This window comes from Eleutherodactylus coqui, chromosome 4, assembly GCF_035609145.1.
Source record: "Eleutherodactylus coqui strain aEleCoq1 chromosome 4, aEleCoq1.hap1, whole genome shotgun sequence".
Lineage (NCBI taxonomy): Eukaryota > Metazoa > Chordata > Amphibia > Anura > Eleutherodactylidae > Eleutherodactylus > Eleutherodactylus coqui.
Window position 1 is genome coordinate 186,560,042 of NC_089840.1, and position 22,668 is coordinate 186,582,709.

At 44.5% G+C, this 22,668-nt stretch overlaps 1 protein-coding gene across 1 annotated transcript in view; it reads left to right on the forward strand.

The window, feature by feature from the left end:
• Positions 1 to 22,668, forward strand: part of GRID1 (glutamate ionotropic receptor delta type subunit 1) — a 1,141,753-nt gene that overhangs the window by 1,100,209 nt on the left and 18,876 nt on the right. Inside the window, exon 15 of the mRNA XM_066598745.1 lies at positions 10,006 to 10,246. Coding sequence (XP_066454842.1) covers positions 10,006 to 10,246 — 241 coding nt within the window. The remainder of the gene's footprint in view (positions 1 to 10,005; positions 10,247 to 22,668) is intronic.

Here is a 22,668-nt window from a genome sequence, read left to right on the forward strand (position 1 = left end):
TTTTGATAACCGAATCTGATTTTGTAAAAATCAACAAAATGTTATTGCCCAGCCGATCATGATGAGCAACACTAATTATGAATCTAATTATTATCATTTCACAGCTCAGAGTAGATATTGGTAATGAGTTCATATCAGTATTTGACCTATAGACATGCATTTTTTATTAGGGTTTTCCAGTGTGTTGATAAAAAAATGTTTGCTGTCCATGATTTTTGTATAAGTTGTTTAGAAAAAAAGAAAAATTCAGTTTCGTAAACCCTGATGCTACATATGCCAAAATTTTTTTTAAAAAAACCTTACTGCAAACAGCAACACAGCCCATAAGATATCACACCCAAAGATAATAAATAACTGGAAACAATGTAATTAAGTATTCATAAATAAAGTACAGATGAATTTGAAAAGTATTCCATGAAACACGTATCCCATGTATTTCTTATATGATGAAATGGTATTCAATATGGTATTTAGGTTACTTGAACACAAATACTTTCTTCTGTCCAATTTTCAGAAAAAATCGCATCCATTAGAATCAGTGTATACACAAGATTTGTTTTACTCTGAAAGAAATCCCAGCTTGTCCTTTTTCTTGTCTGATTCTCTGACGTGAATAGCACATGTCAATGTGTGTTGTGCAGCACATCGGACAACACATGGACTTTTAGATCACTTGAGTGCAAGAAGGGATCACTTTTAGATCACCTGTTATTTGTACAGCGCCAACTCATTCCGCAGTGCTTTCAGTTGGGTACTCATTTTACTGACCTCAGAAGGATGGAAGGCTGAGTCAAACTTGAACTATGCGGGGATTAAACTTGCAACCTTCAGGTCGTGAGTGAGAGCTTAGGACTGCATACTATTGCCTTAACACTCTGCACCACACAAGAAGCCTTAAAGAGAATACAATAAAGTGTAATAGAAGTTTTAGCAAGTATAAAGTGTTCTTAATAGAGATGAGCGAACGCGTTCGTCCGAGCTTGATATTCGTGCGAATATTAGGGTGTTCGGGATGTTCGTTATTCGTAACGAACACCATGCGGTGTTCTGGTTACTTTCACTTCCTTCCCTGAGACGTTAGCGCGCTTTTCTGGCCAATTGAAAGACAGGGAAGGCATTACAACTTCCCCCTGCAACGTTTAAGCCCTATACCACCCCCCTGCTGTGAGTGGCTGGCGAGATCAGGTGTTCGCCTAATATAAAAGTCGGCCCCTCCCGCGGCTCGCCTCAGATGCGGTGTGAGTTAGATGAGGGACAGTGCTGTTTATACCGGAGCTGCTGTAGGGAAAGAATTGGTAGTTAGTGTAGGCTTCAAGACCCCCCAAAGGTCCTTATTAGGGCCACTGATAGCTGTGTGTTGGCTGCTGTTAGCAGTGGGATTTTTTTTTTTCTCAAAATCGCCTCTGCAGACCGTTGCACCTGGCATTAGGGACAGAAGTGCTGCATAGGCAGGGAGAGTGTTAGGAGTGAGTGTAGCCTTCAAGAACCTCAACGGTCCTTTCTAGGGCCATATTTATCCGTGTGCAGTACTGTCCAGGCTGCTGTTAGCTGTGCTGCATTTTTTTTGGGCTTCTCAAAATCGCCTCTGCAGAGCATTCCACCCTCCATTGATACTGCAGGGAAAGAATTGTATAGGCAGGGCCACAACACAGTTATTATTCATAGAATATACGCAGTGCTGCCTTTTGGTGGGAAAAAACTGAAAACAAATCTATTTGTCCAGCCTCTGTCCGTCCTTACGGGCGGTGGACACGTGTGAGCTGCGTGAAAAACAGTGCTAAATCATACGCACCCAGCTACGCTTTACTGCTGGCTTCGCCATTTGCTTTCCTTAATTGGGAAAAAAAATACCTGCTCTGCCACAGTTATAATAACTCTGCTACCCTCACGTTCTGTGACACATAAGCAGGGACACAGCACAGTTATTAAACTTCTCATGTTCATAGAATATACGCAGTGCTGCCTTTTGGTGGGAAAAAACTGAAAACAAATCTATTTGTCCAGCCTCTGTCCGTCCTTACGGGCGGTGGAGACGTGTGAGCTGCGTGAAGAACAGTGCTAAATCATACGCACCCAGCTACGCTTTACTGCTGGCTTCGCCATTTGCTTTCCTTAATTGGGAAAAAAAATACCTGCTCTGCCACAGTTATAATAACTCTGCTACCCTCACGTTCTGTGACACATAAGCAGGGACACAGCACAGTTATTAAACTTCTCATGTTCATAGAATATACGCAGTGCTGCCTTTTGGTGGGAAAAAACTGAAAACAAATCTATTTGTCCAGCCTCTGTCCGTCCTTACGGGCTGTGGACACGTGTGAGCTGCGTGAAAAACATTGCTAAATCATACGCACCCAGCTACGCTTTACTGCTGGCTTCGCCATTTGCTTTCCTTAATTGGGAAAAAAAATACCTGCTCTGCCACAGTTATAATAACTCTGCTACCCTCACGTTCTGTGACACATAAGCAGGGACACAGCACAGTTATTAAACTTCTCATGTTCATAGAATATACGCAGTGCTGCCTTTTGGTGGGAAAAAACTGAAAACAAATCTATTTGTCCAGCCTCTGTCCGTCCTTACGGGCGGTGGAGACGTGTGAGCTGCGTGAAGAACAGTGCTAAATCATACGCACCCAGCTACGCTTTACTGCTGGCTTCGCCATTTGCTTTCCTTAATTGGGAAAAAAAATACCTGCTCTGCCACAGTTATAATAACTCTGCTACCCTCACGTTCTGTGACACATAAGCAGGGACACAGCACAGTTATTAAACTTCTCATGTTCATAGAATATACGCAGTGCTGCCTTTTGGTGGGAAAAAACTGAAAACAAATCTATTTGTCCAGCCTCTGTCCGTCCTTACGGGCTGTGGACACGTGTGAGCTGCGTGAAAAACATTGCTAAATCATACGCACCCAGCTACGCTTTACTGCTGGCTTCGCCATTTGCTTTCCTTAATTGGGAAAAAAAATACCTGCTCTGCCACAGTTATAATAACTCTGCTACCCTCACGTTCTGTGACACATAAGCAGGGACACAGCACAGTTATTAAACTTCTCATGTTCATAGAATATACGCAGTGCTGCCTTTTGGTGGGAAAAAACTGAAAACAAATCTATTTGTCCAGCCTCTGTCCGTCCTTACGGGCGGTGGAGACGTGTGAGCTGCGTGAAGAACAGTGCTAAATCATACGCACCCAGCTACGCTTTACTGCTGGCTTCGCCATTTGCTTTCCTTAATTGGGAAAAAAATACCTGCTCTGCCACAGTTATAATAACTCTGCTACCCTCACGTTCTGTGACACATAAGCAGGGACACAGCACAGTTATTAAACTTCTCATGTTCATAGAATATACGCAGTGCTGCCTTTTGGTGGGAAAAAACTGAAAACAAATCTATTTGTCCAGCCTCTGTCCGTCCTTACGGGCTGTGGACACGTGTGAGCTGCGTGAAAAACATTGCTAAATCATACGCACCCAGCTACGCTTTACTGCTGGCTTCGCCATTTGCTTTCCTTAATTGGGAAAAAAAATACCTGCTCTGCCACAGTTATAATAACTCTGCTACCCTCACGTTCCGTGACACATAAGCAGGGACACAGCACAGTTATTAAACTTAGATTATTCATTCACTAGAGACAGTGGGGCCTTTCGTTTTCCCAAAAGGGCAAAAATTATATTTGGCCTGCAGTCTTGCGCCAATTTATTTCCTGCCTGTTAAATCAAATCACTGGTAATACAGCATGCTGAGGGGTAGGGGTAGGCCTAGAGGACGTGGACGCGGCCGAGGACGCGGAGGGCCAAGTCAGGGTGTGGGCACAGGCCAAGCTCCTGATCCAGGTGTGTCGCAGCCGACTGCTGCGCGATTAGGAGAGAGGCACGTTTCTGGCGTCCCCACATTCATCGCCCAATTAATGGGTCCACGCGGGAGACGGTTATTAGAAAATGAGCAGTGTGAGCAGGTCCTGTCCTGGATGGCAGAAAGTGCTTCGAGCAACCTATCGTCTACCCGCAGTTCTGCGCCGTCCACTGCTGCCAATCCGAATCCTCTGTCTGCTGCTCCTCCTTCCTCCCAGCCTCCTCACTCCACTACAATAACACCTGCTCAGGAGCGGGAGCACTCCCAGGAACTGTTCTCGGGCCCCTGCTTAGATTGGGCAGCAGCGGTTCCTCTCCCACCAGAGGAGTTTATCGTCACTGATGCCCAACCATTCGAAAGTTCCCGGGGTCCGGGGGAAGAGGCTGGGGACTTCCGCCAACTGTCTCAACAACTTTCTGTGGGTGAGGAGGACGATGACGATCAGACACAGTTGTCTTGCAGTGAGGTAGTAGTAAGGGCAGTAAGTCCCAGGGAGCAGCGCACAGAGGATTCGGAGGAAGAGCAGCAGGACGATGAGGTGACTGACCCCACCTGGTGTGCAACGCTTACTCAGGAGGACAGGTCTTCAGAGGGGGAGTCAAGGGCATCAGCAGGGCAGGTTGCAAGAGGCAGTGCAGTGGCCAGGGGTAGAGGCAGGGCCAGACCGAATAATCCACCAAGTGTTTCCCAAAGCGCCCCCTCGCGCCATGCCACCCTGCGGAGGCCGAGGTGCTCTAAGGTCTGGCAGTTTTTCACAGAGACGCCTGACGACCGACGAACAGTGGTGTGCAACCTTTGTCGCGCAAAGCTCAGCCGGGGAGCCAACACCAACAGCCTCACCACCACCACCATGCGCAGACATATGATGGCCAAGCACCCCGCAAGGTGGGACAAAGGCCGTTCACCGCCTCCGGTTTGCACCCCTGCCTCTCCCCCTGTGCCCCAACCTGCCACTGAGATGCAACCCCCCTCTCAGGACACAGGCACTACCGCCTCATGGCCTGCACCCACACCCTCATCTCCGCTGTCCTCGGCCCCATCCAGCAGTGTAGTTCAGCGCACCGTTCAGCCGTCGCTAGCGCAAGTGTTCGAGCGCAAGCGCAAGTACGCCGCCACGCACCCGCACGCTCAAACGTTAACCATCCGCATCGCAAAATTCATCAGCCTTGAGATGCTGCCGTATAGGGTTGTGGAAACGGAGTCCTTCAAAAGTATCATGGAGGCGGCGGCCCCGCGCTACTCAGTTCCCAGTCGCCACTACTTTTCCCGATGTGCCGTCCCAGCCCTGCACGACCACGTCTCCCGCAACATTGTGCGCACCCTCACCAACTCGGTTACTGCCACGGTCCACTTAACTACGGACACGTGGACAAGCACAGGCGGGCAGGGCCACTACATCTCCCTGACGGCACATTGGGTGAATTTAGTGGAGGCTGGGACAGAGTCAGAGCCTGGGACCGCTCACGTCCTACCCACCCCCAGAATTGCGGGCCCCAGCTCGGTGCTGGTATCTGCGGAGGTGTATGCTTCCTCCACTAAAGCACCCTCCTCCTCCTCCTCCTCCTCTGTCTCACAATCAAGATGTGTTAGCAGCAGCATGTCGCCAGCAGTCGGTGTCGCGCGGTGTGGCAGCACAGCGGTGGGCAAGCGTCAGCAGGCCGTGCTGAAACTACTCAGCTTAGGCGATAAGAGGCACACGGCCCACGAACTGCTGCAGGGTCTGACACAGCAGACCGACCGCTGGCTGGCGCCGCTGAGCCTCCAACCGGGCATGGTCGTGTGTGACAACGGGCGTAACCTGGTGGCGGCTCTGCAGCTCGGCAGCCTCACGCACGTGCCATGCCTGGCCCACGTCTTTAATTTGGTGGTTCAGCGCTTTCTGAAAAGCTACCCACGCTTGTCAGACCTGCTCGTAAAGGCGCGCCGGCTCTGCGCACATTTCCGCAAGTCCCACACGGACGCTGCCACCCTGCGCACCCTGCAACATCACTTTAAGCTGCCAGTGCACCGACTGCTGTGCGACGTGCCCACACGGTGGAACTCTACGCTCCACATGTTGGCCAGGCTCTATGAACAACGTAGAGCTATAGTCGAATACCAACTCCAACATGGGCGGCGCAGTGGGAGTCAGCCTCCTCAATTCCTTTCAGAAGAGTGGGCCTGGTTGGCAGACATCTGCCATGTCCTTGGTAATTTTGAGGAGTCTACCCAGGTGGTGAGCGGCGATGCTACAATCATTAGCGTCACCATTCCTCTGCTATGCATCTTGAGAAATTCCCTGCAAACCATAAAGGCAGCTGCTTTGCGCTCGGAAACGGGGGCGGGGGAAGACAGTATGCCGCTGGATAGTCAGGGCACCCTCCTGTCTATTTCTCAGCGCGTACAGGAGGAGGAGGAGGAGCATGAGGAGGATGAGGAGGAGGGGGAAGAGACAGCTTGGGCCGCTGCTGACGGTACACCGGCTGATTGCCTGTCATCCTTTCAGCGTGTATGGCCTGAGGAGGAGGAGGAGGAGGAGGAGGAGGATCCTGATAGTGATCTTCCTAGTGAAGACAGCCATGTGTTGCGTACAGGTACCCTGGCACACATGGCTGACTTCATGTTAGAATGCCTTTCTCGTGACCCTCGCGTTGCACGCATTCTGGCCACGACGGATTACTGGGTGTACACACTGCTCGATCCACGGTATAAGGAGAACCTGCCCACTCTGATTCCCGAAGAGGAAAGGGGTTCGAGAGTGTTGCTATACCACAGGACCCTTGCGGACAAGCTGATGGTAAAATTCCCAGCCGACAGCGCTAGTGGCAGAAGGCGCAGTTCCGAGGGCCATGTTGCAGGGGATGTGCGTAGATCGAGCAGCATGTACATCCCAGGCAGTGCAACAGTCTTTAAGGGCCTGGCCAGCTTTATGGCTCCCCACCAAGACTGTGTCACCGCTCCCCAGTCACGGCTGAGTCGGCGGGAGCACTGCAAAAGGATGGTGAGGGAGTACGTAGCGGATCGCACGACCATCCTTGGTGACGCCTCTGCCCCCTACAACTACTGGGTGTCGAAGCTGGACACGTGGCCTGAACTAGCCCTGTATGCCCTTGAGGTGCTTGCTTGTCCTGCGGCTAGCGTCTTGTCGGAAAGGGTGTTTAGTGCGGCTGGGGGAATCATCACAGATAAGCGTAGCCGCTTGTCAACCGACAGTGCCGACAGGCTAACACTCATCAAGATGAACAAAGGCTGGATTTCCCCAGACTTCTGTTCTCCACCAGCGGACAGCAGCGATACGTAAGCAATACGTAGGCTGCACCCGCGGATGGAAGCTACGTTCTCTCTCACCATCCAAAACGGGGACATTTCTGCTTCATCAATCTGTGTCTAATGTTCCTCCTCCTCCTCCTCCTGCTCCTCCTCCTGAAACCTCACGTAATCACGCTGAACGGGCAATTTTTCTTAGGGCCACAAGGCTCACTCAAATAATTTTTCAGAACAATTTTTATAAGTTTCAATTAGCTTAAAAGCGTTGGAACTTTAACTTGAACCAATTTTTCGTTACACTGGGCTGCCTCCAGGCCTAGTTACCACTTAAGCCACATTAACCAAAGCGATTCACCTGCCATCTTGGTTGGGCATGGCCAATTTTTACTGAGGTACATTAGTACTGTTGGTACACCAATTTTTTGGGGCCCTCACCTACAGTGTAATCATAGTAATTTCTATGTTCTTCGCCTGCACTCATGGTACAGAAAGGTGTGTGGGGTTGGCCTACACTTTAGCTACATAAATGTCACTTGTGCCTTGGCTATACTAAGGCTACTGAAATGGAACTAAGACTGCGCTCCCGCTATACTGCTGCTTCAGAATTGTTACTGGGGCCTGTCTTGAGTGCTACTATTGCTTACATGGAACGAAGACTGCGCTCCCGCTATACTGCTGCTTCAGAATTGTTACTGGGGCCTGTCTTGAGTGCTACTATTGCTTACATGGAACGAAGACTGCGCTCCCGCTATACTGCTGCTTCAGAATTGTTACTGGGGCCTGTCTTGAGTGCTACTATTGCTTACATGGAACGAAGACTGCGCTCCCGCTATACTGCTGCTTCAGAATTGTTACTGGGGCCTGTCTTGAGTGCTACTATTGCTTACATGGAACGAAGACTGCGCTCCCGCTATACTGCTGCTTCAGAATTGTTACTGGGGCCTGTCTTGAGTGCTACTATTGCTTACATGGAACGAAGACTGCGCTCCCGCTATACTGCTGCTTCAGAATTGTTACTGGGGCCTGTCTTGAGTGCTACTATTGCTTACATGGAACGATGACTGCGCTCCCGCTATACTGCTGCTTCAGAATTGTTACTGGGGCCTGTCTTGAGTGCTACTATTGCTTACATGGAACGAAGACTGCGCTCCCGCTATACTGCTGCTTCAGAATTGTTACTGGGGCCTGTCTTGAGTGCTACTATTGCTTACATGGAACGAAGACTGCGCTCCCGCTATACTGCTGCTTCAGAATTGTTACTGGGGCCTGTCTTGAGTGCTACTATTGCTTACATGGAACGAAGACTGCGCTCCCGCTATACTGCTGCTTCAGAATTGTTACTGGGGCCTGTCTTGAGTGCTACTATTGCTTACATGGAACAGACACGTGGAGAGGACACGTAGTGCCTCAAAAACATCCCCCTCCTCCTCCAACAGGGAAAACATTGTTGGCAAATGCCTTTGCATTGGTTCGTCTGGTGGCAGTCCAAGAATTTCACCTTTACCGACACTACAAGAGAGCCCCCCCACCATCCCCCCGCCACGGCCCACTTAATCCTGGCCACATTCCGAAAACCAACAAAATACAACCGTGGTACTAGGTCCGCAGTCACCACCACATTACCACCAACGCGGTTACTGTTAAGGTGCATATAACCAGTCTGACTGGGGCATGCAGACACCTTGACAGAATGAATAGTGTGTGGCACATAGGTTCCCCATTGCTATGCCCACGTGTGCAGCTCCTGATGGCGGTGGCACAGGATTGTATTTCTCATTGCTTCTGTACAGCATTGTGGGCTATCGCCCCGCCCCTATTAAAGAGGGTCGCTACCTAGCCGTGCCAACCCTGTGCAGTGTGTGCCTGCGGTCCCTCGTCGTGGCAGACGCACTTCTAAATAGACATGAGGGTGGTGTGGCATGAGGGCAGCTGAAGGCTGCGCAGGGACAGTTTGGTGTGCGCTGTGGGGGGGAGGGGGTGCGGTTGGGCAGCATGTAACTCAGGAGAAGTGGCAGTGGAGTGTCATGCAGGCAGTGATTGTGCTTTGTTGGAGGTAGTGTGGTGCTTAGCAAAGGTATGCCATGCTAATGAGCGCTTTTCAGAAGTAAAAGTTGTTGGGAGGGGGGGGGCCCACTCTTGCCGCTATTGTGGCTTAATAGTGGGACCTGTGAACTTAGGATGCAGCCCAACATGTAGCCCCTCGCCTGCCCTATCCGTCACTGTGTCATTCCCATCACTTTCCTGAATTGCCCAGATTTTCACACATGAAAACCTTAGCGAGCATCGGCGAAATACAAAAATGTTCTGGTCGCCCATTGACTTCAATGGGGTTCGTTGTTCGAAACGAACCCTCGAGCATCACGGGAAGTTCGTTACGAATGACGAACACCCGAACATTTTGGTGTTCGCTCATCTCTAGTTCTTAACCATTACACCACACCATGAAACTCATTGTGCTGGCTGAAATGGAATCAATGCAATTTTGAAGACTGGGATAGTAAGATTTCAGTATTATTAGACAGACTATTTGTTTATGGCAACTGCAGTTGTTTTTTTTCTGCATGGCTTTCCTGCCAGTTTTTTGCCTCATGTCTCTTTATTGTGTCATGTAAAAGTTCAAAATATCTCTTAGGTATTGGATTTAACAGTTACAATATGTGTTTATTTCCCCCTTTTGATGTGTCATACATAGGTCAATACCTTCATACTGTATACTTAGGGAATAGCTGTTTTATTCCAAATAAAGATAACGTTTTATTTCCAAAACACAACTAATTAACCAAGTCTCCTAAGGAACATCTGTTATTCTTATCTAATTTACTGTAAATGTATTCTGAACAGTATTTTGTCTCCTTGTTTTATAACATCCTGTATATCATCTATTTGTATTTTTTTTCCAGAATCCTTGAATTTCAAGACACTGGTTATTTAGACGTTTTAAAACAAAAATGGTGGCCACGGATGGGACGATGTGATTTGAACAGTCACAACAATGCACAAACAGATGGCAAAGCATTGAAATTACATAGTTTTGCTGGAGTCTTCTGCATCCTAGCAATTGGATTACTGCTCGCTTGCTTGGTAGCTGCATTGGAGTTATGGTGGAACAGCAACCGTTGTCGACAGGAGTCACCAAAAGAGGTCCATAACTACTATTCTTATTATATAAAAGGTACCTTAGGGACATGCATCATTGGAAGCAATAATCCAATTAGTAGATTTAGTTATGCGATGACAACCTACAGCACTTTCTAATGGGTCACTTGAATAGATATGCAAATATCCCATTACATATATGCACCAATAATGCATATCCCTTCATAGCAAATAGGGCTGTGCGGTGACAGTGACAAATGAAAAGGTATTTGTTTCATGCTTATAACTATAAGCATATTAACATTTCTTTTCCTTGTCTTCAAAATAATAGTGTTTAACACTTTCTGGACTAGTGATTTTCAAATACTCAATTACTCTATGAAGTGCAAAATGAATAATAGAGGCCAAATAGTCATCTAGAGAATCATGTATGACACCAACTCATGGTAATTCTTGTTTTGACTGTAATATGCAGATTTATTAGTTTAATATACACTACAATTGAAATAACCAAAATCTATTATCAGTAGAATCCTAATACCATCATTGCAGATGTTTTGATTTAAAAAAATGTGTTATAATTGAGACTCTAAAGGATTCGACAAAGAAGCAGAGCAAAGCAAAAACTAACAAACTGAAAAAGCAAAGCAATGCTGAATGTTGTCATGCATAAAGCAAACATCAATTTCCATCAATTAAACTTCTTAACAAGCTAACCTTTCAGAGATTTTCTTCGTTCAGCAGCTGTCTCTAAACAAAATACTAACATTCAAATAGAGATAGTGTTTGAGAAGCTTTAACATGTAAAACTACTGTATTGTTTCCCTTTTTATCTAGTGCTCAGAAAATTGTCTATGGTAAGAAAAGGCATAAGTTACGAAAATAACCCTTTCTTACCTATTAAATTCTCCTTGCATCTTCAACACCACCCCTGTGTTTCCTACTAAACCTCCAGAATTGATGCCGTGTACATCATTTGCTGACCGCTCTAGCCAATTGCTGGACTCAGTGGTCATTTGCTGTTCATTTAAGCCCCACTGCTGAGACCAGTAATTGAATGCAGCAGTAATGTGAATTAAGTGGGTGATGTCATAGCAGCAGGGCTATCAGGGATCACCAGAGTGGTAGTGCCTTAGTAGCAGTAGGGATTTAACTGTAAAGTAAGGGTTATATTTTATTTTATGCTCTTTCCTGCTGTAACCAATTTTTAGAAAATTACACAAAACCCATTTAATAATAACTCTTAGAAAATATGTACAAACATCTTTCATACACAATTGCCAGGATGTAAAGTTTTGGATTAAACCCAAACCATTTTGATGATTCAAACTGAATTTCCAATTTATTCCATATTCAACCAATGTTTTTATGACTTGTTGTTATCAGCAACTTCCTATGGCTATTAATGTTGACTGCGTATTATAACAGCATTGTACTAGCAGGTCAAACTGTATAATGACAATGTGGCAGAATAATGATGACTGATATCCGTGACAGCAGATATCACTGCTCATCACTGAGGGATCTATCTCTGTGGTCAGTCAATACTGACATAGTTTTTGAGTAGCTCAGAGAAGGGTTTGTTGCTGGCTTGGACTACAGATTGCCAATGGACTGATCACAGTGGTTTCCCAGACAATTGAAATAAATGGTCTACCTATTGTAACATAATAGACTAACAAATCACAGAGCCTAGGGGGCCCTCTTAGGTTTGTGATCCCCTCTGCCTGTCTCATTTTGATTGGAGAGACAAGTAGAGAAGTTGTGTCAGAGACTTGTTCAACATATTGTTACACAAGAAGGCATTTTTTATATTCTGTATATGAAAATTCTATTCCCATCCTTTCTTGATCACCCTAATGATCACATTGTTATAGAACCATGCTTTGTGCCTTATCTCCATGGCTGATCAGTGACTGATAAGCCAGTAATGTCCTTTGGCCTCAGTCGGGCTGTTGTATGCTGGTATACTTTTTTTGCTGTATAGAATAGTGTAATAAAATACACTAATCTATGTAGAGACATCCAGTAAAAAATGTAAACCACATTTTATATGTTTTTCCCCAATGGGAGTCAATGAGTGATATATGTCCCTATAGGCCAATTCAGTGGCATACTGTATGTTGGAGCCTTTTGTCAGGTGTATGTAGGGCAATAGTATTAATGTATCTGTCTGACTGAAGGCTCACATGATGTGAAGAGAGCCTTAATAAGAGTGGACAGCCAACATTAGCAACGAACAACCTCTTCTTCTTGGAATCACACCAGGAGACCCCACATCCATTAGAAGCTCCTATTACTGCCCGGTTCCAGAATACAACAGAGGCATTTCCAGAATATGTAGCAGCATCATCGTTCAGCAGAGTTACTGTACTCTGAGTGCCTTCCTTCCCTCCACGTCTGGTGAGCACAGGTAACTTTTGGGCCCTCAAATCCTTTTCTTTCTTGCCAATCTCATTAGGAGTATCAGAATGCCTTTCTCTTCAGAATCTGTTTCTCAACAGTCCCCCCAAAACAGAATTTAGTTTAACCTATGTATATTTCTAAGACATATCAAGAGACTCAACAACCTGACCTTTCTCCAGTGGCACATACAGCATTTTGCACTAACACTATATATCTTTTTTAAAAGTTATGGGTCCAAAAACCAATGTACCCCTATATGAATGCCTTGAGGTGTGTAATTTTTTAAATGAGGTCATGCCTCAGGGACTTATAACACCTTGACACTTTAGAGTCTCTGTAATTATGGCATAATGCAGTACATATCACTAAAATAGGCCACAAAGTTTGCATAGTGCTATTTCACTTCTGAGCCCTGCTGGGTCCCAGACAAGAGATGGACAAATGGGAGTTCTTTCTGCAGCTAGTAGAACCCACACAACCATTAAGTGTGACACAATCATTGCAAAACATATTGGCCTTTGAATTGCATAACTAGAAAGTTAGGATTTTTTACTCTACACTATTCACTGTCCATTAATTTCTATTAAACTCGTGTTGGCTTAAAATGCCCACTACACATCTAGATGAATGCCTTGAGGAGTATAGTTTGCAAATGGGATTACTTCTTGGGCTTTTCAAACATGACATGGTGCTCTGTAACATTCCAGCAAAATATGTGCTCCAATGGTGCCCAAAATCCATTCTAAGCCTTACTGCAATTCCAGGTAGCAAATGATGGCCACTTGTTAATTATTGCTGTGATTGTGAGAATGTGCATAACAATATATGGGTTATTTGACTTTGGAGGCACAAGTTCAGTTTTTTAGGCACTGAAGAAGGAGAACTCTAGAAAAATAAAGTTTTTGTTTTGTACCTTTCACAGCACGTTAATTTATGGCAAATGCCCATGAGGTCAAAATACTCACTAAACTACTTCACTAAACTCCTAGATAAATGTCTTGAATGGTGTAGTTTTTCAAAATGAGGTCACTTGTCAGGAGTTTCCATTGCAATATAACTTCTGGGGTTTTATAAATGTGACAAAGTGCATTAAAACCATTTCAGCAATATCTGTGCTCCAAAAGGCAAATGACCCTCTTTTCTTTCTAAATGTTTCCATTGGCTCAGATAGCTGCTTTTGCCCACATATGGAATATTGCTGTGCGTAGATGAAATTGTGAAACAACTTGCAGGGAGCTTTTTTTCCTATGTGCTTTTGTAAAATGAAGAATTTGCAGCTAAAACAATGAATCATAGGAAAAAAGCTTTTGGGGTGTTTCTTATGTTTTGGCTCGTTATTGCCTCTGCACACCTGAGCCGTACCTTAAAAATGTCCTAATATAAAGGGGGGCCCAAAATTCACAAGGCGCTCCTTCAATTCTGTGACCTGTGATTGTGTCAAGAAGAATACTAGGGCCACAGATGGGATCATTCTAAAAGCTACTATGATAATAGACTACAAAAAAGAGTATAATAAATATAGAGCTCTCTTTCTAAGGTAATATCTGCTGAATTACAGAAAAGAATGGATTAAAATTGGAAATTTGCGAAGTGATGTTATTAAATGTTGCTTCCATTTTGCTTCCATTCCTGTGAAGCCTTATGGGTTAGAAAAATTACTAAATGAAGACGACTGTAGTGTTTAAAATGTGGTTATTTGGGGGGGTTGACTATACAGTATGCGTCCCAAAATTACTATGAAATAGATATGATTTCTATTTTTCCTATTTTAAAATATCTATTTTCTGTACAGCATTGACAGAGACATCCCATACAAATACATTTTAACATGACAGAAATTCACACACAAGCCCTTAAATAATTAATAAGAAAAATAATAAAAAAGGAGGGAGAGGCTTTGGAGAGGTAGAAACTAAGGGCCAGTCTGAGAGTCTGTAACCAGTTTGGGTGGGCACAAAATTCTCATCCAGGGAAGAATCCGTGGTCCATGACTTTCACCTAGATTGGTATCTTTTCCTTTCAGAGTATTTCATTCCTAGCCAATTGGAGGTAGGTGTTCACTTTATTCAACACTTTTGATACCTTTAGGCAGGACTTTGATTTCCAATTTGAAAGGATTGAGCATAGAGATGAGCGAGCATACTCGGTAAGGCAATATAGTCGAGAGAGCATCACCTTTTTCGAGTACCTGCTGGCTCGTCCCTGAAGATTTGGGGGGGCTGCGGGGGCGGCGCGGGGCAGTGAGGGGGAGCGGGGAGGAGAGTGAGAGATCCCTCTCTCCCTCCGGATCCCCTCTGCAACCCCCGCCCCCCCCCCCCCCGAATCTTAAGGGACGAGCCAGCAGGTACTCGCAAAAGGCGATGCTCTCTCGAGTATATCGCCTTACCGAGTATGCTCGCTCATCTCTAATTGAGAATCATGTTTCATTTAAGAATTGGCTCAGCAACAGGCTTTCTCTTCCAGGAATTTGTTTAATTTATAGATTCAGAGGGGCAAGTTTTTTAGTTGGTGTCTGACTAAATTGGCCCACAGTTGAGATTAGAATAAATATATCTTGCCACCAGAGCTGTTTAATCCTCTCACATTTCCATAACATTTGGAGCAGATCTCTTCCAAGAAATTGACGAACTCTGTGAATTAATTTGGCACATCCTGGATGACACAAAATAAATAAGTATGTACTCCTGTTTATAGTAGTGAAATTATAAAGGCAACAGGTATTCTGGCATGTCTATATAATGGCTTGGTCTATTTTATTCTGGCAGGTCTATATCATAGCATGACCCCTTTTATTCTTGGAGGGTAGCCCTTGTCTGCCTTTCAAATAAAATAAAATAAAAAAAAACAAATGAAAAGTGAATATTACACACTGATATGGGGATACTAAACAGCCTGATCATCCATTATACTACTCACTCCAATGAGGGAAGCATGCATACACCCTCCTAATTCCTTGTTGACAATGGCAGCAGATAATCCCGTATTGGGGCTTTAGTTTAATATGAAGTACTGTAGTAGATCACATTCACTCACAACTGTTGGTGTGTTGCTTGCCAATATTTGCCAGTATGAGTTGTGCTAGGTGTGATCTGCTGCACACTTCATTATATAGTGTTTTTTTCCTGTCTGTCACCCAGGAATGAAACCAAATAAATCATGAGAAGCAGTGTTTGATTATACTATTTATCTTTTTCACTGAAGTGCTAGCAAAAATTTTGATTTCATCAATTAATGACAAATTTAATGAAAGACTTACATTTTTACCCACTTAGGGCTCGGTCAAACGAGTGTTGTTTACACGCTTCTAAGCAACGTGTAAACCATGCTGCTGTCATCCTTAAAAAGATTGCATGACCGAGCTGTTTCTAGCTCCGTGCAGCAGCCCGGTCACGCATCCGTGGTGCAGGCTGTATGCTTTCACGGCTCCCATAGGAGCTTATGGAAAGCACACTACACCTCTGCGCACCACGGAGCTGACAGGCGAGCCGGCACTCTCTGTCCATTCTTTTTTATAAGCGCAGATTCTACACATCTAAAAAAGGTCTGCGCGAGCACTTTCACAGCAACCTATTGGTTGCTATAGCAGCATGGTTTACACGCTACTGTAGCAACGTGCAACCATGCTCGTCTGACCGAGCCCTGAAAGAACCTATTGGAAACCATGAGCTTCACATACATGCATTTCATAGTGATATTTTTTAAACAAGATTCTGTAGCCCGTGTGAAACAGGCCTAAGGCTACTGAGTTCTGTGTGAGACATAAATTCAAAATCTGCAATAAATTAAACAGTGAAATTTTGGGAGTTTTTTTTTTCAATTTTAGCATGACTGTTAGGGGTTAACAATCCACTGGTCTATTTTATCAAGAAAATACATAATAAAAGCTGTGTTTGATCATTATGCTTCAACATCTTCCTTGAGATTGTATAGCCCTTGATAATACCTCACAAATGTATTAGCTATATCCGGAGGCAATACACTTTCCTGCTATTTTTATTGGTTAAATATTCTATGTGGCTTTTAACTTACTTCTGTTATGCTCTGTCACATAGAGTTTTTTCTACCCTGTCACCCAATTCATATTTTTAACTCGATATTTAAGCCTAGTTTCAGTATATGCTTCTTACGTTTTCATTTGGACATGGACTGAATTCAGATGTCATTTGGGAACCAAATGTTTGCTAAACACCATCGGCTCCTAAAAGCAAGCCTATTTCTTTTCTTTTTTAGGCCAAAAATTATATGTATACAATAGCACCTTATGAGAGCCTTATTAAAAAAAAAATAATGAAAATTGCTTTTAAACTTCTCAGCCTTATAATAGGCTAAATTAACAAGCAAATAAAATATATATGCCTACAAAAAGAAGACAAAGAAAACATTTGATAAACATTATTTGGGTGAACCTAAATTTTCAGCAAATTTCATTTTTTAATGAATAAATAGAAAACATCAAGCAATGTTTACCACTATGATAAAGTACAGGGTATCATTAAAAACGAATCCTTAAAAAATTTAAGTAGAAGAATTCCAAAGCTATTAACACATAAAGTGATACCTGGCCGATGTGAAAATGAGGCTGCGTCTTGAAAAGGAAATGTATCACTTATATATACTGTGTTTCTCCGATAATAAGACCTATCCTGATTTTTGGGGGAGCATTTAAAATATAAGCCATACCCCGAAAATAAGCCCTAGCTACACCACATGAAAAAGAAAAAAACAATACTCATCTAGCAGGCGACGTTCAGGTTCCTTCTGCTAGGCTGCGGGGCTCCTGCACACTTCTGTGCAGTCCTCAATGCCAATGGAGCATCTCTTGCTAGTGACAGGGCTTGAATACCCCGCCTCCAGCAAGCGATTGCTCTGAGTGGTTCAGGAGCACCGCATCAGATCAGAGCTGGCGCTTGATGAACTAATCACAGCCATTTATTGAATGACATCATTGAATCACTGACCACCAGGTGAAAGATTGTCCAAACAAGAAGTATGAACAGCACAATAAGGAGCAATAGTAAAAGTTTACATCCGCATGGATATCACTTTATTTTTCATTGCATAAGCAACAGGCGACGTTTCGACTGCACAGCCACAGTCTTTGTCAAGCTCTTTGACTACGGCTGTGCAGTTGAAACGTCGCCTGTTGGATCCAACCCCGCTTTTTGAACCTGCACACGTTTTTGCCAATATTGGCATACCCTGCCTGAAATCAGGTGCTGCTGTGGAACCCTTTATCTACAGGTGAAAGATTGTGGCTAGCCGCGGAGCCGCCATACACCGCTACAACCGTAAAACTCGGCTGCACGGCATGGATCACTATTGCTTCAGCAAGAGTGCTTCACTGCAGCTTCCAACCTCCTTACCTTTGATCCACAGACCCCTGGAAATACTTGGCTGAGACTGGAATCTTATTAGCCTACTGGGCCCTAGCAGCCAAGCAGCAGTGAACATCCTCTTTAGTCTGCTGTATGGGCTCGGTTACCTGCTCCAGGTGGCTCATCAAGCCCTTAGGTGCTCCGGTGCTAAAAAGAAGCAGCCTGCATGGCCCAGAGGCATTTGTGGTCATTCCATGATGTGAATGCCTTTGCAGCCAAGTGAGGCCTATGAAGCCAAGGCCTACATTTACATTTAGACCTACACAAGTTGCTGCAACAGCACAATCGCATCAGTGAAAGTAGACTCACCACAAGAGGCTGCTGGTTCCTGCCAGGGTACCTGAAGAACAAGGTGAGGGGCCTACTTCAAGAGCTCTGAAGTGTCTCTCTGCTCCAATACCTGTGTCTGAGAGGCAGGGAGGATAGCTTGGGCAGAGAAGCCCTGAGGGGGAGCTTAAGACCTTAAATTACACCCAAGACAAAAGGACCAAGGGCCTTCCTTCCTTCATTTCTTAACAGCAAAGTCTACTTATCCCCATACTGGGTAACAATAGCAAGAAGGGACACCCCGCACACTCATACTGAAATTTCAGACCATTCACACAGACAGTACGATTCTGCAAGTTTAATAGAGTCGACACAGAGCATCCCTGGTTGTGACAAGATAGGATGAAAAAATGATTAAGTAACATTTAAGCAAGCAAACCAAAGACTTCATATGTTAGCTATCAGACCTCACGCATGATGATAATTGGAAGGGACATTAGCAGCGAGCCCACGGACACACCAAAAGCAGGCAAAAGTAAAGCAGAAACGGACAGATATCTAAAAAAAAACATGACTCTACTGCTGCACAAAAAAAAACCAAATTTACACACAAAACCCTCCCAGATCAAGACTTGGAAGACTCAGACATGGAATGTTCCTCGGTCACCTCCAAGCAAAACAAATATCTAGACAGAGGCCCAATTTCATGCTCTTTTATTTAAAAATACTGTCCCACACTTTCTCTCTGGTTTTGAAAGAACTGGCAGACATTAAGACAAATGTCAAACATATTGGTCGCAGAGTCAAAGATCTGGAGAATTCTCATCCAACATCACAGCGCAAACATCCAGACCAATTTACTGGCCCAACAGGCACATCTAAACCAACCGCTGTTAATATTGGAAAACCATGAAAACAGAAGTAGACAGAAAAATATCTGCTTTAGAGATCTTCCAGAAATCACATCAACTAAGGCTCTTAAATCCTCTGCCTCATAAATTTTCCAATCCTTACTAGGGAAGGAGAGAGACAACAAAATAAAAATAGAGTGCATTCATAGAGCTCTTTGGCCAAAACCTTTGCCATTAGATCCATCCCGAGATGTCATCTGTGGCTTGCTAAGCTACATAAACACCATAGCTTTCCCACAAAAGGCTAAGGCCTCATGTCCACGGGGAAAATAATAATTAAAATCCGCAGCGGATCACCCGCGCGCGGATCCGCGCCCCATAGGAATGCATTGACCACCCGCGGGTAGCTAAATACCCGCGGATGGTCAATAAATGTGAATTAGAAAAATCATGGAGCATGAAAAAAAATGGACATGCTCCATTTAGGTGCGGATCACGCTCCGGATGGCCCCATTGATCTCTATGGGGTGCGGGAAATCCGCTGCGGGTGTTAAATGCCATTTATTTGGGTGCGTGAAATCTGCATGCGGATTACAAGTTTGGCTTCTTTTTCAGTGGCCTTGCATTTTTTTTCACGCGCAGATGCAAAAATGCCATCCGCGTGCATACACGCGTGAAAAAAAACGCATCCGCGTGTCATCCGCATGCAATAAAATACTATTTTAAGCTCATCCGCACTGCATCCGCGGCCCAAATCCGCGTTACAAATCCGGAGCAGATTTGATTTTCCCCGTGGACATGAGGCCTAAGGAATATTACTATTCCAGGACATCACCATAGGTACACTTGCCAAAAGGTGCATACCCAAATCCCTGACAGGATTTGTAATCAATGAGGTCTCCCATGAAATGGCTATTCTCATTTGGCTTAGCCACATTTAAGAACAGGTGTAGGTCATCAGATATCCATCAGATCCCAGAAGAACTTAAAAATACTGGGAAGAAGCTAGGAATCCCTCTAATTGATATCCCTTTGTGGATGCAAGTCCAAATCCAACACCAGATCCCACAACTGGAGAGGTCGAAGGACTGGAAACTTAACACCAAATCCAAGACCCCAAAAACATAAATAGATTACTAACTGGAAACTCATTTTTATTTTTCTGTCTAATAATTTGTTTGCCCTCAGCTGGGGCTTCCTCCTGACTGTTTTCCCCCCATAGATCTCAGAGAGGACATTAGACCTTCTCTGGTGACATCCCTACGAACCAAGAGTAGAATGAGACCTCAGCTGATGCAACAACACCGGGGTATGTAAGTTAGGAAAATTCTCTACAGTATGGTCCTGCAGTGTCCTGCTGGGGGGCAACGAATGATTCTAGGCTTACTGGGCTGTCTTACTTCCCATCCACAGTGCACCCACACTCTCAGACCCATCGTCTCATGGGGGGGGGGGGGGGCAGAGGTGATGCAGGTGACAAGACGCAACCATACCTTCAGGACTACTTGCCTTTATATAATTAAGATCTAAATCTATTGTCTTATGGGCTTTGCTATAAGTGCTTATAATCAGTTAGAAAATGTTTACTAAGTTGCTTAGAATGTACACAAAGAAATATACCAAACACTCCTAAAGTCTTGGAGGGCTTGCCAACTCACAATGGTGCGCATCCAACCACCCCCTACATACACAGGTAGGGGGAGAAGCTCTGGGGACTCTTTCAGGTTATTTGGCCTCCTGCTTGGGTATTTCTAATTTCCTCACTCCATCAAAACAAATGGCATATTCTGTAAATACGTTTCTACACAGCGAGAGATACTACCTTACACTCAGGATGACACTGATAGATATCCTGTATAAAAGCAATTCTCATTACATATACCATGGCCACCATTAAATTTACCTTCTTTAATATGAGAGGGATGAGCAGCAGTTGAAAAACGAACCAAACCTTTTCACTTCTGAAGAAGTTCAACTCAGAGGTGTTGTTTCTTCAGGAACCAATTTTCATCATAGCCAGATTCCCAAATTCCCTGCCTTTAATTACAATCAGTGGTTTCACAGCACCCATTCCTCAGCCTCTGGAGGAGTTTCAATAGCTATAGGAGAGAATATCCCTTTCGTCTCTATCAAAAATTGACCCCAATGACATATTTTTCTGAAGGGCTTGATTGCCCATAATAAGGTTTCCTTTGCTAACCTCCTATGCCCCAAGAAAAAACCAGATACATTGGTTATTATGTGTTCTTACCAAATTCATGGATTGTGCAGAGGGCCTGATGGTGGTTAGAGGAGATTTTACTTGATGATTGATCCTTCAAGTGACACCAACTCAGATATTCATTTGATTTCCCAAAAACAGATATGTAGACTTAAAAGATGCATGGAGGATTTTGAATCCAGAAGCAAAAGAGTACATCTACTTCTCGCATAGCCATTCCACTTTCCACAAAATTGAAAACGTATTCATTTCAGGTAAATTTAATCAATCCATCACCAGCAGATGTTGAATCGATTGCAATATCAGATCAGGCGCCGACATCTATGGCAGTGGATTTCATTAGAGCCTTCATTTGAGGTGAATTAATAGCCTTAAGCACCAGGATTAAAAAGCTAAGAGACAAAGAAGTTAACTCCCTTGTAGTAGTGATCTCTAGCTCAGAAATTCTACTTAAAGGAGATGTCTCACGCCGAAACGGGTTTTTTTTTTTTCAATAGCCCCCCCGTTCGGCGCGAGACAAACCCGATGCAGGGATCAAAAAAAAAAAAACGCATAGTACTTACCCGAATCCCCGCGGTCCGGCGTCTTCATACTTACCTTGTGAAGATGGCCGCCGGCATCTTCACCCTCGGTGGACCGCAGGGCTTCTGTGCGGTCCATTGCCGATTCCAGCCTCCTGATTGGCTGGAATCGGCACGTGACGGGGCGGAGCTACACGGAAGCGCTCTCCTGCACGAGCGGCTCCATTGAGGAAAGAAGAAGACCGGACTGCGCAAGCGATTTTAGACGGAACCATGGAGACCAGGACGCTAGCAACGGAGCAGGTAAGTGAAATAACTTCTGTATGGCTCATAATTAATGCACAATGTATATTACAAAGTGCATTAATATGGCCATACAGAAGTATATAACCCCACTTGCTTTCATGAGACATCTCCTTTAAAGATATACTTAGTAGCGAAACCCTCAAAATTTGAAAATTCTGAGAGACAAACTTAAAAACACCCTTAACATAAAAGAATATTTAAAAGCATATTTACCCACCATTACCCCTGTTCACAAACATGCCACACAGTTTACATTATTACTTTTATCTAAGATTTAAGGAATGCCAAAAAGAAGGCAGAAGAGGGTGTGTGTGTGTGTGGGGGGGGGGGTTTAGTGAGTCAAATCTTTTCTGCACAATTGAGCAATAGGGCCTAGGATTTATTCAGTTGTGCCCTAAAATACAATGGGTGTTCCCTCCATTACAGGCCTAGCCTTGCGTCCAGTAAGCAGAGTGTGGATAAAGCATATGTTTGTGAACACAGGACAAACGTGTATTCATTTTGGAGTGAAATTCTACAT